We start from the raw sequence: 16,154 nt of genomic DNA, 5'->3' as shown, positions 1-16,154 counted from the left end.
TGTTGGTTACTCTTGTCAATATTGTTTGTACTTCTTCAAAATAAGGGCTTTCCCAAGACTGCTAGCATCTTTATCTTCTCCCTGAGTGGTTTCACAGATATTATTCATTTTGATTACACAGATATTGATGCTCAGAAATTTTACATCACTGTCTAGATTAGTCTTCTCCAACATGGTATCCTGCAACTGTGATGATGGACATGATCTGGTGGACGTAGTCAACCCAGTTGTTTGTTATGAAGTGGAAATGATGGGGTATTCATCCGAATTCTCTTAAGAGTTCCAAGTTGGATTGAAGAATTGAAAATAAGAAGTCCTCTATCCCTGAAGGCCCAATGATAATTTTCTCTAGAAGAGTGGGAAGGGGAGATAAACGGGCATTGTATGCGTCCTGTTCTTCTAATGTTATCTTTATTTTTTTCCCCTCACAGCGTGAATGCATCTCAGTTCATGTTGGTCAAGCTGGCGTACAGATTGGTAATGCATGCTGGGAGCTGTTCTGTCTGGAACACGGCATCCAGCCAGATGGCACCTTTCAGGCCGAACCCAACAAGTTTAATAATGATGACTCCTTTACCACATTCTTCAGTGAAACCCGCACGGGGAAGCACGTGCCACGAGCTGTTATGGTGGACCTAGAACCCACAGTAGTAGGTCAGTGAAATCATGAGTGGTTGCAAATAGAGTGGGAGTTACTGAACATTTGCAGTGCTGGAGATAAGAGGGGAGAAATCAGGTATCTTAGTCTTTTACCAGTTATGGAAAGGTGACTTCTGATGGCAAATTCAAGGATGGGGAAAAAAAAAAAAAACCTAACATTTAACGGGATGTCTTCAGCCATCAAGTCCTATTTTGCAGAATTCTATACCAGAAACGTCCTTGAGATTTTGGGGAATCAAGGTGCTAAGAAGATATCTACAATCAAAGCACTTCTGAGCCTATGCTGAGGCAAAAAAAAAAAATTGTGATTCATGCTAAAACCAATCCCGTAAGCCTATTTATGCTGAAAATTGTTTTTATTTTCTTTTGCAGCAACTTAATTTGGTCAGGGCGAACTTCTCACTTACTGGTATTTTTACAGAGCTAATCTTTTTTTCTATCTTAACCGGGAAGGAGAGGATAAATATCACAGTTTTAACTACTGGGGAGCTTGACTGAATTAAGATCAAATGATTAATTGAAGGAGCAAATGAATCACATCAAAAAATAAACCAAAAAATAATATCCAGTCAATCAGGTAATTTGGATACCTGATGCAAAAAACCACTTATGTTTACGCCTTCCCTCCCCCTCCCTGGCAGGAAAAAAGAGACCAGAATATGCTGCCCTTTCTGGCTTCTAAAATTAGTTGACTGACTTAACTCTGACTAATTATACTGTGTAGTTAAAGATTAGAGGAACACAATCTATAGCCCAAGTTCCACACATATGCTCTACAAATGTGTGCCTCTAATTTTTAATATCATAGGCAGAAAATTATTAAAATAGATAATTGTACTCTGGTTCACTTTAATTCCATACTTTCCATTACATGAATACATTGAAAGAAATTCAATTATGTACCATTTTTAATAAATGTTGGGAACGTACCTGTTTGCATGTTCCTAATTTAATGAATTGGGTTTCCATTTTAGCTCTCTAGTCATAACATTATTATTTATTCCATTCCATTCCATTCTATTCTATATACTATAACCTAACACCAATATTACTATTAACAGAGGTTGATACAGCTTTGGAACAACAGTTTATACAACAAGGCCCTAAGCAGGTTGTTTTATTATTATAATTATTGTAGGGGGCTTCTAGCCCTGTTCTGGTAGTTATATATATATTAGTTTTTGAAATATGAGAAAATTTGTTTCTCCTGAATTTTGAAAGAGTAAACAGAAAAAGAAAAGGGCATCCTTCTGGCTACCTTGTGTGAATATTTCATTATATCCATCTGGGACAGGATTTTACTTGGTAGAGCCTTTTAATATGTTGGATATCTAAATGTCTAGTTTATTTTTTATTTTTGGAAAAAAACCTCTTATTGAAAATTTAATACATTACAATCAGTGGTGGGTTTCAAAAATTGTTTGAACCTACTCTGTGGGTGTGGCCTCCTTTGTAGGAGTGGCTTGCCACCCATGTGACCAGATGGGAGTGGCTTGCCGCCCATGTGACCAGATGGGAGTGGCTTGCCGCCCATGTGACTGGATATGAAGATACTGACGACACTTGTCAGAACCACCTTAGATTACCTCACACACAGCACTGGCATGCATAAGAATATGATGTAAACTTGTTTTTTAAAAGGCATCTTTGGTTTGCGTTACAACTTCAACTTCAACACACGCAATATTCTGATTGCACCACAAACGCAGTAGTCATCCTTACCTTTCACAGAGGCACTGAGTTTTATAAATATGAGCATGATAGTGTAGAATAATCATATCCAAGGACCAGTGGTGGGTTTCAAAAAATTTTGGAACCTCTTCTGTAGGTGTAGCCTGCTTTCTGTGTTCACTGGTGGAACCTCTTCTAACCGGTTCGGTAGATTTGACGATCCGGTTCTACAGAATAGGTGCGAACTGGTAGGAACCCACCTCTGATTACAATACAAATATCTTTAAAAATAGTTTTGTATAAATTACGATCCTTTTTGACAGGACTAGCATAAGCATTTGTTATTCAAATACACTTTTATACATTCCTAATGATTCCTATATCTATACATCTATGTTTCTAAGCTGTACATTTCATGTTTCTGTAATTTATCCATTTATACCAGTTTTCTCAAATTGTATAATATTCCGAGTCTTCTTTGTCCCTTAACTACAATGTGAGTTTATCCATCTCTGCGCAATCAAGAATCATTTGGATTATCAAACAGTCTGTCGGCATGGTATCCCTTTTCCAGCATTGTGCGAGTGCTATTCTCACTGCTGTAATTATGTGCAAAATTAAATATTTTATCTCTTTCGTATACTTTCCCTTAATAATCCCCAGAGGTAACAATTCTGCTTTGAGTGTTTGTAATTTCCTGTAACCATTTTTGTATTTTAGTCCAATATTTTTTAGCTTTCGGGCATAACCACCATGTATGAAAGAAGGTACCCTGCGCCTGTTTACTTTTCAAACAGTTTGGATTTAAGTTCGGATACACTAAATGTCTAGTTTAAATAGTTTGTGTATATTTGTTTGCATGTATATGTGTATGGGGAAAAGAAAGAGGTATTGTAAGGGGGGGGGGAAGTAAAAAGAATCAGAGTTTATTTTTAACTTAACAACTCAAAATGTGCCACCAGTAGAGGTAGTCACTGACTTACAACAGTTCATTTAGTGACAGTTCAAAGTTTCAATGGCCCTGAAAAAGTGACTTATGAACGCTTTTCACACTTATGACCATTGCAGTATCCCTATGGCCCCATGATCAAAACCCAGATGATTGGCAACTGGTTCACATTTATGACGGTTGCATTAATAGCAATAGCAGTTAGACTTATATACCGCTTCATAGGGCTTTCAGCCCTCTCTAAGCAGTTTACAGAGTCAGCATATCGCCCCCACAGTCTGGGTCCTCATTTCACCCACCTCGGAAAGATGGAAGGCTGAGTCAACCTTGAGCCGGTGAGATTAGAACTGCTGAACTGCAGATAACAGTCAGCTGAAGTGGCCTGCAGTACTGCACCCTAACCACTGCGTCACCTTGGCATTGTCCCGGGATCATGTGATTATCTTTTGCAACCTTCTGACCAGTAAACTCAATGGGGAAGCTAGACTCACTTAACAAACATGTTACTAACGTAACAATTGCAATGATTCACTGTGGCAACAAAAGTAATAAAATGGGGCAAAACTCACTTAACAAATGTTTCACTTAGCCACGTAAGTATTGGGCTCAATTGTGGTTGAGGAATACCTGTATTAATAATTCTATCCTCAGTTGCGCAACCTAGCTCACCAAGGATCAAATCGAGCATTGCTATATAGTTCCTACTTGGTTTCTAAGTGTTGTGGCCTGCTGGCAGCCTGCGGAGTTGGCAGCAGGGTCGGATAGTGAGGAGGTTGGGGAGGAACATGGGCCAGTCCTGGGGGCTAAGGAAAGCTCAGACAAGGGCTCTGCATCGGAGGCAGAGAGGGAGCTAGACAGCAGTGTGCGCATGCGCAGAGCTGCCAGAAGACAAGAGCAACTAAGAAAGCAGGGTCGACTTAGGAGATAAGCCACACGTAGGAGGTGATTGGCCCCTCCCATAGGAAACAAAAGAGGGGAGTGGGCTTTTGCAGGAAACAATCCGTTCATTCAGTCGTTTCAAGAATGGTAAGTTCTGTTTGTGACTATAAGAGACTCTGTGCCCAGTTTTGCCTTGCCCTGCATTTGGAAACTAGTTATCTGGCAGTTCTCCAAACGAGATAAGGTTCGTATAGATAAATATTCCTCTGAAAGACTGTTTGCTAAGCCTTGCTGACAGTAAATGAAAGGAATTCACAGTCATGTAAATAAAAGGGGACCAAAACTCTGCTTCTTGCTTTTTAAGGAAGCCTGGGTCAGAATACTAAGAATTAAGCAAGATCATATTTGATGTTAATAATCTGTGCCGGAATCATTTCAAATGACGTTAAAGCCAAAATTACACACAAAAGCTTCTGCCATTTAGCAAACAAAAATGGTGTCAGAAGTCAATTAGGAAGGAACGTATCACGATTATCAAAAAATGTCTTATATTTGTCACAATATATTTCCATTTCTTAACAGATGAAGTACGGGCTGGCGCCTACCGCCAACTTTTCCACCCGGAGCAGCTGATCACTGGCAAAGAGGATGCCGCTAATAACTATGCCCGTGGCCACTATACCATTGGAAAGGAGAGCATTGATATGGTGCTGGATCGTATTCGCAAGCTGGTAAGCACATGCATGACAATTAAAAGTGACATGGTTTTAGGGCTAGAGGCAGAAATCTAATGATAGGAAGTCCAGTTACAGTCATGCCAGCTGGATATGCCATGAGCTGTATTAATATGCAGACCAGTGGTGGGTTGCAGGCGATACACCCCAGTACGGGCGTACTGGATCCTGCCTGGAGCACCGAATACTGTTCCGGTATGGTGCTCCGGAGGGCCCACCCACCTGCCCATGCTCCTTACCGGTGCTTTATGCTGTTGGCGTTTCCACGCATGTGCATGGCATGTACGGCGCCTGCGTGATGCTCTGCAGAGCAGCCGGAGCATCAAGGAGGCTTGCGTAATCATTTGATGCTACAACACATGCGCGCATCGCGCACGTGCATGTGGGTAACTCCGGGGCCATTCCAACTGTAGCGGTTGGAACGGATTCCAGAACCCACCGATGCAGAATGAGCTGGGAAATAATAATCTGTTTAAGTTAAATCTAAATATCTATAAAACTCGTGGATCTCATACTTTCAATTCTAGGAAAATCTTGCTAGGCTATCTTGTTTGACAAATATTTTTTATGCCAACTATACATTCCTCATATTGTAGAGAAGGAGGAATTGTTATCTTGTTATTTTATATTCTTCTTCTATTATAAGGCAGTCACAATACAGGTAGTCCTCATCTTACCAGCACAACTGCGCTCAAAATGTCTGTTGCTAAGTGAGACATTTGTTATTTGCCCCGTTTTACAACCTTTCTTGCCACATTTGTTAAGTGAATCACTGCAGGTGTTAAGTTAGTAGCAATAACAATAACACCTAGACTTATATGCCGCTTCACAGCCCTCTCTAAGTGGTTTATAGAGTCAGCCTATTGTCCCCAACAATCCGGCTCCTCATTTTACCAACCTCAGAAAGATGGAATGCTAAGTCAGCCTTGAGTCTGGTGAGATTCAATCTGCTAAATTGCAGGCAGCTGGCAGTCAGCAGAAGTAGCCTGCAGTACTGCATTCTAACCACTGCGCCACCACAGCTCAACATTGTAACATGGTTGTTAAGCGAATCTGGCTGCCACATTGATTCTGCTTGTCAGAAGTCCACAAAAGGTGATCACATGACCCCTGGGGACACTGTAACCATCATAAATATGAGTCTGTTGCCAAACATTGGAATTGTAGAAATGGTCTTTGCATGTAGCAAATAGTGAGTGGGCTACAAAGAATGGTTGAGATACACATAGCTCACCTTGGATTGTAATTCTTTGTAGACCGATTCCTGCTCAGGTTTACAAGGATTCCTGATTTTCCACAGTTTTGGAGGAGGCACGGGCTCAGGTTTCACCTCCTTGTTGATGGAACGCTTGTCCGTGGATTATGGCAAGAAGTCCAAACTGGAGTTTGCTATCTATCCGGCCCCTCAAGTGTCCACAGCAGTGGTGGAGCCCTACAATTCTATCCTGACCACCCACACCACCTTGGAACACTCTGACTGTGCCTTCATGGTGGACAATGAGGCCATCTATGACATCTGCCGTCGTAATTTGGACATTGAGCGCCCCACGTACACCAACCTGAACCGTCTCATCAGCCAGATTGTCTCCTCCATCACTGCCTCCTTGCGCTTTGACGGTGCCCTCAATGTGGACCTGACTGAATTCCAGACCAACCTGGTGCCCTACCCTCGCATCCACTTCCCCTTGGTGACCTATGCGCCCATCATCTCCTCTGAGAAGGCCTACCACGAGCAGCTCTCCGTGGCCGAGATCACCAGCTCCTGTTTTGAGGTCAACAATCAGATGGTCAAATGTGACCCCCGTCATGGCAAGTACATGGCTTGCTGCATGCTCTACCGTGGAGATGTGGTGCCCAAAGATGTCAATGTCGCGATCGCTGCTATCAAGACTAAAAGGACAATCCAGTTCGTGGACTGGTGTCCAACTGGTTTCAAGGTGAGGAGCAAATAATTAAATATCTTCCTTCTTTCTTAAAAAGATGCACATTGACATAATGGGTATAATCCATGTCCCAAGGTAAGTATTAAATGTAAGTAACATCAATTTAGAATAGAATAGAATAGAATGGAATGGAATGGAATAGAATGGAATTCTTTATTGGCTAAATGTGATTGGACACACAAGGAATTTGTCTTTGATGCAAATGCTCTCAGTCTACATAAGAAAAATAAAATGGAATACATTCATCAAGAATCATAAGATACAACACTTAGTGATAGTCATAGGTTACTAATAAGCAATCAAATTGTACTAGGAAACAATAAAACAATATAAATTTTAAAGATACAAGCAACATGGTTATAGTCATAACTGGGAAGAGATTGGTACTAGGAAGGAAGAGAAGAACAACAGTAATACAGCAGGGGTGAAATCAAGTTACCTTCGCTGCTGGTTCACAAATGTGAGAGTGTGCATGCTTGCTTTGCTCACACAAGCCACCACGTCCAGTCAGGTGGGTGGAAAAATGGACTGTTTCCCCCCAAAACAGGGGCATTTTCCCCTTCCCCCAGCTTGCTGAAGCCTGCGGAGTGCTCCTGGGGGCTGCAGGAAGGGGAAAATGCCTCCATTTTTCACAAAATTGGGATGTGGGGGTGGGCCTTCGAGAGGCCAAAAATGTCTGTATTCGGTGTATAAGACGCACCAACTTTTCCACGCTCTTTTAGGGGGGGAAAGGTGGTCTTATACTCTGAAAAATACAGTATATGCCAGTGGCTAAGTGTCTGAATTTTCAGCACTTGATTACTGTATGCTACATGGTTTAGGACCTGGCTACCTGAGAGACCGCCTCCTGCCATTTACCTCCCAAAGACCGATAAGATCACACAGATTGGGCCTCCTCCGGTTACCATCGGCCGGTCAATGTCGGCTGGCGACTCCCCCGGGGGAGGGCCTTCTCTGTTGCTGCCCCAGCCCTATGGAATGATCTCCGCGTTGAGATCCGAACCTTCACTACTCTTCCGGCCTCCCGTAATGCCACTAAGACCTGGCTGTTCCGGCAGTCCTGGGGCTGTTGATTAGCATCCAGCCCCACTTTAAGTAGTATGTATGTTGTGGAATTTTAAATAATTGTATTTCTATTTTAATTTTTATATATTCCCTTGTTTGTCTGTAAGCCGCCCAGAGTCCCTAGGGAGTGGGCGGCATACAAATGTCAATAAACTTCCAAACTTCCAAACTAAAGCTCTCTACAAGAATGTGAACCACTAACAGTCAAAGCAAATTTGCATAGATAAGAGTCAACAGAATTCACGGTGGGCCGGACTTAGTAGCTCTCTTGTGGGCGTAAAGGGACTCATGACTGATGGCGTGTTTGACTCCTCCCTTGTGTTCAGCCTGGTCACCTGCTACAGTGGGTGGATGATTTCACTATGTACTTGATGAAACATGGAGGGCTTTGAGAGGAAGCAACCATGGTGAAGACAGTATGTCATATGCTATTCCAGTATTTCTCACCTTCAGTAACTTTCAGATGGGTGGATTTTAATTCTCAGAATTTCTCAGCCAGTTGAAAGTTCTGAAAGTTGCCAAATACTGTTGTGTCTTAAACTCAATGGTAATCAAATGAAAGAAGACTTCATATAGTTGCAGTTCAAAAGAATATTATCATCTGAATGTTTTAGCTTTTGTCCTTGTAAATATATTTATAAAACCCAATACTTTATCCCCAAACTTAGTATGTGTAAAGTGTTATAAAAACATGTCTTTTAAACAAGCACTATCTTATTATTTCTATTTTGATCGACTCGGGGTTTGTCAAAAACAGCCTTTTGTTGGAGAGCCCATATTCTTAGCCCTTAGCAATCAATTTTAGCAGAGTTGCAAATATTTTCTTTTTAACATCACAGGCTTTTGCACAGCAAAAATATCCTGAAGTTACTTTTCCTTCTTCTGGATTTTACTCCGCTAGTCATTATCCACTGTAGGGGGTGGTGCTCATCTCCGTTTCAAGGCTATTGAGCCAGTGCTGTCCAAAGATATTTCTATGGTCAGGTGGCCAGTCTGACATCATGGAGCACTATTACCTTCCCACTGAAATGGTACCTACTTATCTACTCGCATTTGCATGTTTTCGAACTGCTACGTTGGCAGGAGCTGGGGTGAGGATGGGAGCTCACCCGTGGCATTTGGGTCTCGAACATGGGCTGCAGTGCTGACTTTCCAGCTGACAAACCCAGCATCTTAACTGACACTGTGCCATTATTTTTTCTCTAAAGTAATTGAAATATGGCATTGCTCAGGTTAGCTATTAGAGGAAATTATGGGAATAAATTTGTTGCAGTGTCATCAGAATCTCCCTACCATATTTTTCGGAATATAAGACGCACCTTTTTTCCTCAAAAAAAGGGTATGAAAATCTGGGTGCGTCTTATACACAGCATTTTTGGCCTCCCAAAACCGCGCCCCCTTCATCAAAATGGCCATGCATAGCCTTTAGGAGGCTTCCAGAGTGCTCCTGGGGAGTGCAAAAATGAGTGAAAAATGGGCTGTTTTTTGCTCATTTGTGCCCTCCCCAGCCTCCAGGAGCACTCTATAAGCCTCCTAAAAGCTATGCAGGCTCTCTTTTTTTGACTAAAAATGGGCTGTTTTTTGCTCATTTGTGCCCTCCCCAGCCTCCAGGAGCACTCTATAAGCCTCCTAAAAGCTATGCAGGCTCTCTTTTTTTGACTAAAAATGGGCTGTTTTTGGGAGGCCTGCAGAGTGCAAAAACTTTTTCTTAAATTTGCCTCTTCAAAATCTTGTCTTATACTCCGAAAAATAACGGTAGTTCAGATTTCTCATTGCTCTCTCCCCCCGCCCTCCCCAAGGCCATTCTACTCTTCCTATTAAGGCCGTTTTGAATGATCTTTTATCTCTCCTTCTGTTTTCCAGGTTGGCATCAATTATCAGCCCCCAACCGTAGTGCCAGGAGGTGACCTTGCTCAAGTGCAGCGAGCTGTTTGCATGCTGAGCAACACCACTGCCATCGCTGAAGCCTGGGCCAGATTGGACCACAAGTTTGATTTGATGTACGCCAAACGAGCCTTTGTTCACTGGTATGTTGGTGAAGGCATGGAGGAAGGAGAGTTCTCGGAGGCTCGGGAAGATTTAGCTGCATTGGAGAAAGACTATGAGGAAGTTGGCACGGATTCTTTGGAAGAAGAAAATGATGGGGAAGAATTTTAAAAATATAAACGGCCCCCAGCTGTGCGTATTTGGGCCACAAACGAAGTTCTCGCAAGTCTTTGATGGACGAAAGAAGCATAGTAGTGGAGCTTAATCAATTGCATTCTTGTCTACTCCAGCAGCATATATAAATATATCATCACTCTGTGAAGAGTTTTCCTGCATTTTCTTTCTTAGGCCATACACGTGGTCCTCGACGTACGACCACAACGGAGCCCAAAGTTTCTGTTGCTAAGTGAAACAGTTGTGAGTTGTTCCCCCCTTTTACACGCTATATTGTCAGAGCTGTTAAGTGAATCATGGCAGTTGTTAAGTTAGTAACACAGTTGTTCAGTGAATCTGGTTTCCCCATTGACTTTGCTTGTCAGAAGGTTGCAAAAGGTGATCATATGAGCCCGTCATAAATATGAGTCAGATGCCAAGCATCCAAATTTTGATCACGTGACAGTGGGGATCAGATTGGTTCCAGATCCCGTTGCAACTGGGGCTGGGCGTCATAGTCAGGCACATGCACTGCGCACGCCTGCACACACCTCTGCCCTGTGACACCCAGCTGCTTGGTGGAGTTCACGCAGGCGCAGCATGCTGTGCGCGTGTGCGCAATTGCCAATTTGCATCAAAACCCGGTAAGGAACGCCAGCAGGTGGGTGCGCCAAACGAGCCACCGTTCCGGTATGGTGGCCACTGCTCCCAGCTACCACCAGTACGCCCGTACTGGGCCATACCTCCCGGAACCCACCACCAGTGGGGATGCTGCATCGGTTGTAAGTGTGAAAAACGATCATATCACTTTTTTCAGTGTTGTTGTAACTTTGAATGATCACTAAATGAACTGTTATAAGTTGAGGACTAGCTGTATAACACAAGAAAAGTGCAGCCTGCCGAGCACAACTATTATAGACATTACAGGTAGTCCTCAAGTTGCAGCCACAACCAAGACTGAAATTTGTTCACTAAGCCGTGCAGTTGTTAAGCAAGTCACCACACAGCTGGACGCAATTTGACTATCATTTCTCTTGTGGTTGTTAAGTGAATCTGGCTTCCTCAATTGTTTTATCAAAAGCCGACTGAGAAAAGTCATAAATTGCGAATACATGATTGCAAGAAGCTGCAACCATCGTAAATTCTGAATTGGTTGCCAAGCACCCACATGGCAATCATGTGAACGTGGTATGACGGTCATAACTTTGAGGACAGATCACAAGTCACTTTTTCTGAGGCAGTCATAATCTCAAACCATTGTTAAATGAATGTTCCTAAATTGAGGGCAAACTGCAGTTGAAAGAGCCTTGGTGGCGCAGTGGTTAGAATGCAGTATTGCAAGCTACTTCTGCTAACTGCCAGCTGCCTGCAGTTTGGCAGATCGAATCTCACCAGGCTCAAGGTTGACTCGCCTTCCATCCTTCCAAGGTCGGCAAAATGAGGACCCAGATTGTTGGGGGCAATAGCCTGACTCTGTAAACTGCTTAGAGAGGGCTATACAGCACTGTAAAGCAGTATATAAATCTAAGTGCTATTTCTATTGCTATTCTTTGGTGTGAAAGACACTGGAAGCAAGGATAGTTGGTTGTGCACATTTACACTGAGTATTTGCAAAAGATCACAGAGATAGCAGCTTCATAAGATTAATAAAGGAGCTTTAATATAGCCTGATATTACTTAAAAGTAGATTTTTAAAAACAGACCTGGGGGCTCTTCTGGACTCATGTCTCCTACTTGTGGCAGTTACGACTGCCTTTTGCCCAACTTTGTATTGTGTACCAATTGGGCCAATTCTTGGATCCAGGGACCCTATTCAATTGTTAACTTCCAGCCGGACTATTGCAATATACTCTACATAGGGCTGCCCTTGAAGAATATCTAAACCAGAGGTGGTATTCAGCCAGTTCTGACAGGTTCTGGAGAACCAGTAGCGGAAATTTGTAGTAGTTCAGAGAACGGGCAAATAGGCTGGCCGCAGCTGTGCTTCCTCCCAGCTGATCTTCTTTTGTTGTCCTGCACAGGAGAACGGAGCAGGATAGCAGGTTAGTGGGATGGCGCGGGAATGGGGATTTTGCAGTATCCTTCCCCTGCCATGCCCACAAAGCCACACCCACAAAGCCACACCACGCCCACAAAGCCACACTCACAGAACTGGTAGAAAAACATTTTTTGAATCCCACAACTTATCTGGACACTTCAGTCGGTGCAAAATGCAGCAGTGTGAGCAGTTATGTGTGTTTCTGGTGGAGAACACATTATAGCTTTGCTGTGCGAGCTCCATTGGTTTCCAATTTGCTTCTGATCCTAGTTCAAGGTGCTGTTTGTTGACCTTTAAAGCCCTATACAGCACAGGATTGCGACTGCATGTTTGAAGGTTCCATCACCTAGGGAGCTACATGTGGTGGGCCCTAGATGGCAGGGCCTTTTCCGTGATGGCCCCTGCATTGTGGAATCTTCTTCCTCCAGAGGTGAGATCAAGCTCATCAGTCTTTCGAAGGTCCCTGAAGATCTGGTTATGCTAGCAGGCCTGGCTGGGGATGGGCGAAATGTGTGAGGTGGCTTCATTATTATTAACACCCTCCATCATTTTCTTTTTCTGCTTGCCATGATAGTTTTTAATAATTTTAATTATTATATATTTTGATCATTATATATATAGGCAGTCGTCTAATTCAAAGGGAGCCCATCCATTACAAACTGAACATATGTTAGATCAGGGCTGTCAAACCCGCGTGACATGGGCCAGATGCATCACTTGCTGGCCACGCCCATGCCCAGTTTAGTCGCAATATGTCACATGATAGCAATAGCAAAAACAGTTAGACTTATATAACGCTTCATAGGGCTTTCAGCCCTCTCTAAGCGGTTTACAGAGTCAGCATATCGCCCCCACAGTCTGGGTCCTCATTTCACCCACCTCGGAAGGATGGAAGGCTGAGTCAACCCTGAGCCAGTGAGATTTGAACAGCCGAACTGCAGTCAGCTGAAGTAACCTGCAGTGCTGCATTTAACCACTGCGCCACCTCGGCTCAATTAAATTTTTAGCTGCAATGGCCTCTTGCAACCCTCTGCCAGTGAAAATGGAGTTCAGGACCCTGTTTTTGCTGACAGAGGGCTTGGGCCACTGCTGGCACCCCCCGACACGAGTTGACGTCGAGCTGGCCATGCCCCACAGCCCCCCAAGGTCAAACACAACTCTTACGCAGCCCTCAATGAAATTGAGTTTGACCCCCACCCCCTGCACTTCAGATTGCAACATCTTATCTACCGAATCTCTATGTCTTAATCTGTAAGATTGCTAAACCTCATAACCTCATTTGTGCAATTTCATAAGAACATACAGTATAGCAACAGCAATAGCAGTTAGACATATACTGCTTCATAGGGCTTTCAGCCCTCTCTAAGGGGTTTACAGAGTCAACACATTGCCCCCACAGTCTGGGTCCTCATTTCACCCACCTCGGAAGGATGGAAGGCTGAGTCAACCTTGAGCCAGTGAGATTAGAACCGCTGAACTGCAGATAACAGTCAGCTGAAGTGGCCTGCAGTACTGCACCCTAACCACTGCGCCACCTCGGCTCTTGCATGATGATGCAAGTTTGACGCCCCTGTGTTAGATAATGCGTATCTCTCTTCTTATTATATACCACTTAAACCAGCCATTGTGACTTATTCCACAAACCATAATTAAGCAAACCAGGATTTTTAACCATATGTCAACCCAGTCACCTTTGCCTTTGGTTTGCCATAAATAATAGGGCGGACCGATTTTTGCCAAAGAGGTGACCTTCAATTGTATTGGACTTCAACTTCTATAATCCTCATCTCCCGGAATTATGTCTGTCAATATGTCAATACTTTTATCACAATTTTTCAAAGTGTGCGGAAAATATAAAACAAAGTAAAGAGCGTGACACTGAAGTTCAGCTCCTTAGTCAAAAGATATTTGGAAGGAAAAAAATATTGTAGACATTGAAAAAGGATGGAATGGTCAAAAAAGTCAACGTAACACCTACAATACTATTACATCCTTGTGTGTTCACACTGCTGATGAAACACGTTTTCCACTTTGCAATCCAATGTGACTCATATATCTTTCAATTTTTCTTTTCCTTGTGTTGGAAGAAATATCCTTCAGGGTCCAGTTCCAAGTGGGGGAAAAGATACTGGATTCGTGGAAGAGGTTCCACAAATGTACAGTGCCGTTTAGAACCGGTTCCAGCTCCCTCCCCCCGCACATCATCAAGATGAAGAGCGAGAGGAGGAATTCTGGGAGTTGAAGTCCACAAGTCTTAAAGCTGTCTAGTTTGAACACCCCTGGTTTTTTTTTTTCTGAAGGGTTAGGGGTGCAAGGGTCTTGTAACTTGACAGCTTTAAGACTTGCACACTTCAATGCCAGAGTTTCTGAGCCAACATTTTGGTTGCTAAGCAAGAGCGTTGTTAAGTGAGTTTCACCACATTTTACAAGTTGGCCACGCCCACCCAGTCACATGGTCAACAAGCCACTCCCACCCAATCACATGGCCAACAAGCCACTCCCACAAAGCAGGCCACACCTACAGAAGAGGTTCTAAAAAATTTTTGAAACCCACCACTGATGCTAACTTCCTTCACTTGGCTGTCTAGAAATAAATGCTGTGCAGACTGCATCTGTATCCATAGAAGGGAGAAAACCTGCCAGTATAATTCCTTATCTAATTTCAGATCTTAATCCAACATCCTGCCTGAGGATCATTTTTTTTTTTAGATTGCTTTCTCTGTTTTTATTCAGAAGCTGAAGACGGTGTGCTGGGAACAACAGCCCCCATTTTATTCGTGTAACAAACCTGTGAGGCAGATTGGGCTGAAAGGAAGGGACCGGCCAGATTATCTGGATTCAGTTTCTTGATTAGAAAAAAAGGAAGAATCTGGTTATTAACACACAGTTTCAGAAACAGCTACAAGGCATGCAGAATCAATGATGTCACTTTCAGATGCCACCTTAACCACAGGAGGGGAAAAAAGATTTGCATTGTGGTTTGTGTGTGTACAATACACGGGAGAGAGAGAGACAATTTGGTTAAAGAAGGGCGGAGTTATGCCCACTTGGCTAGGGTGATTTTGTGAAAAGAAAGTTACGGTAACACATGCGGTGAAAAAGAACTTGCTCCAAAAATGGGATGTTTTGCGTAGTTGGGTTCTTGCTCAGTAATGAAACCAGGGGATTCTGCGCTTTCTCTCCACCTCCAGTCCTGCTTCTGCTCCTTTCCCAAGGCAAGAAAAGCAGAGGGGAAGAGGAGGGAGGGACAATTTTTCCAGGCACCACAATCTGATATCTTCCCGTTTTATCTCATGGGTGTAGCAGCTAAAAGCTTCCTTAGATAGATTTAAATTAACAGAGTTGGAAGGGACCTTGTAGGTCATCTAGTCCAACCTCCCCCCCCCTGCCCAAGTAGGAGACTCTACATGCTGGCTGGGGAATTCTGGGAGTTGAAGTCCGGACATCTTCAAGTTGCCAAGGTTGAGAAACACTGCTCTACACCATTTCTGACAGATAGCAGTCCGGTCTCTTCTGGAAAGCTTCCAGCGATGAAGCTCCCATCACTTCCAAGGCCACTTCTGTTCCATGGGTTGATTGCTCTCACTGTCAGAAAGTTCCTCCTTATAGGAGAGGAGAAGAGAAGAAAGGAGAGGGAAAGAAGAAAGAGGAAAGGAGAGGAAGACATGGAGGGGAAGTAAGAGTAGGAGAGCGGGCAGGAAGGAGAAGAAGAGAGGAGGAGTGGGGGAAAGGAAGGGGAAGAAGAAAAGAGAAAGGAGAGGAGGAAAGAAGAAAGTAGAGAAGAAGGGAGGGAAGGAGAAAAGGAAGGGGAAAAAGTAGGGTTGTGGCAAAATAAGATGGATGAATGGGATGGCAGGAAGAGCAGTCCTGGATTATATATCTACATTTTTAGCTGGAGAAAAGAATTGTTATGTTAAAATATATACACACAATATTAATAATAACTACGAGAATGTATATTTGTGAATGTATGTATGAAGAATAAAAATAAAAAAAACTTGTGCAGGAAAAGAAAGTCCCTCCTTATTTCTAGGTTGAATCTCTCCTTGATCAGTCCCCCGCCCCTTCTTGGTCAG

The 16,154-nt window shown here is 43.2% G+C and overlaps 1 protein-coding gene across 2 annotated transcripts; it reads left to right on the top strand.

Moving 5' to 3' along the window:
• Positions 1-413: 413 nt before the first annotated feature.
• LOC116511099 (tubulin alpha-8 chain) lies at positions 414-15,897 on the top strand. Of its 2 annotated transcripts, XM_032220908.1 has the most exons (5): positions 438-654; positions 4,742-4,890; positions 6,150-6,830; positions 9,765-10,027; positions 15,774-15,897. In XM_032220908.1, the coding sequence occupies exons 1-5, from the start codon at positions 627-629 to the stop codon at positions 15,895-15,897; spliced, it is 1,245 nt and encodes a 414-aa protein (XP_032076799.1). In that variant the 5' UTR covers positions 438-626. The 2 variants fall into 2 exon arrangements, with proteins under 2 accessions (XP_032076800.1, XP_032076799.1); XM_032220909.1 differs by lacking the exon at positions 15,774-15,897 and having other exon boundaries at positions 414-654; positions 9,765-10,058.
• The last annotated feature ends 257 nt before the right edge of the window (positions 15,898-16,154 follow it).

Source organism: Thamnophis elegans, chromosome 7 (genome assembly GCF_009769535.1).
Source record: "Thamnophis elegans isolate rThaEle1 chromosome 7, rThaEle1.pri, whole genome shotgun sequence".
In the NCBI taxonomy this organism is placed as follows: domain Eukaryota; kingdom Metazoa; phylum Chordata; class Lepidosauria; order Squamata; family Colubridae; genus Thamnophis; species Thamnophis elegans.
This window is presented reverse-complemented; position numbering and strand designations above follow the sequence as displayed.

Coding starts and splice junctions, on each gene's coding strand:
- LOC116511099 (XM_032220908.1), top strand. CDS start 627: ATGGTGGACCTAGAACCCACAGTAGTAG. Junction 4,891..6,149: donor TGGATCGTATTCGCAAGCTG/GTAAGCACATGC, acceptor AATTCTTTGTAG/ACCGATTCCTGCTCAGGTTT. Junction 10,028..15,773: donor GAAGTTGGCACGGATTCTTT/GGAAGAAGAAAA, acceptor TAGGAGAGCGGG/CAGGAAGGAGAAGAAGAGAG.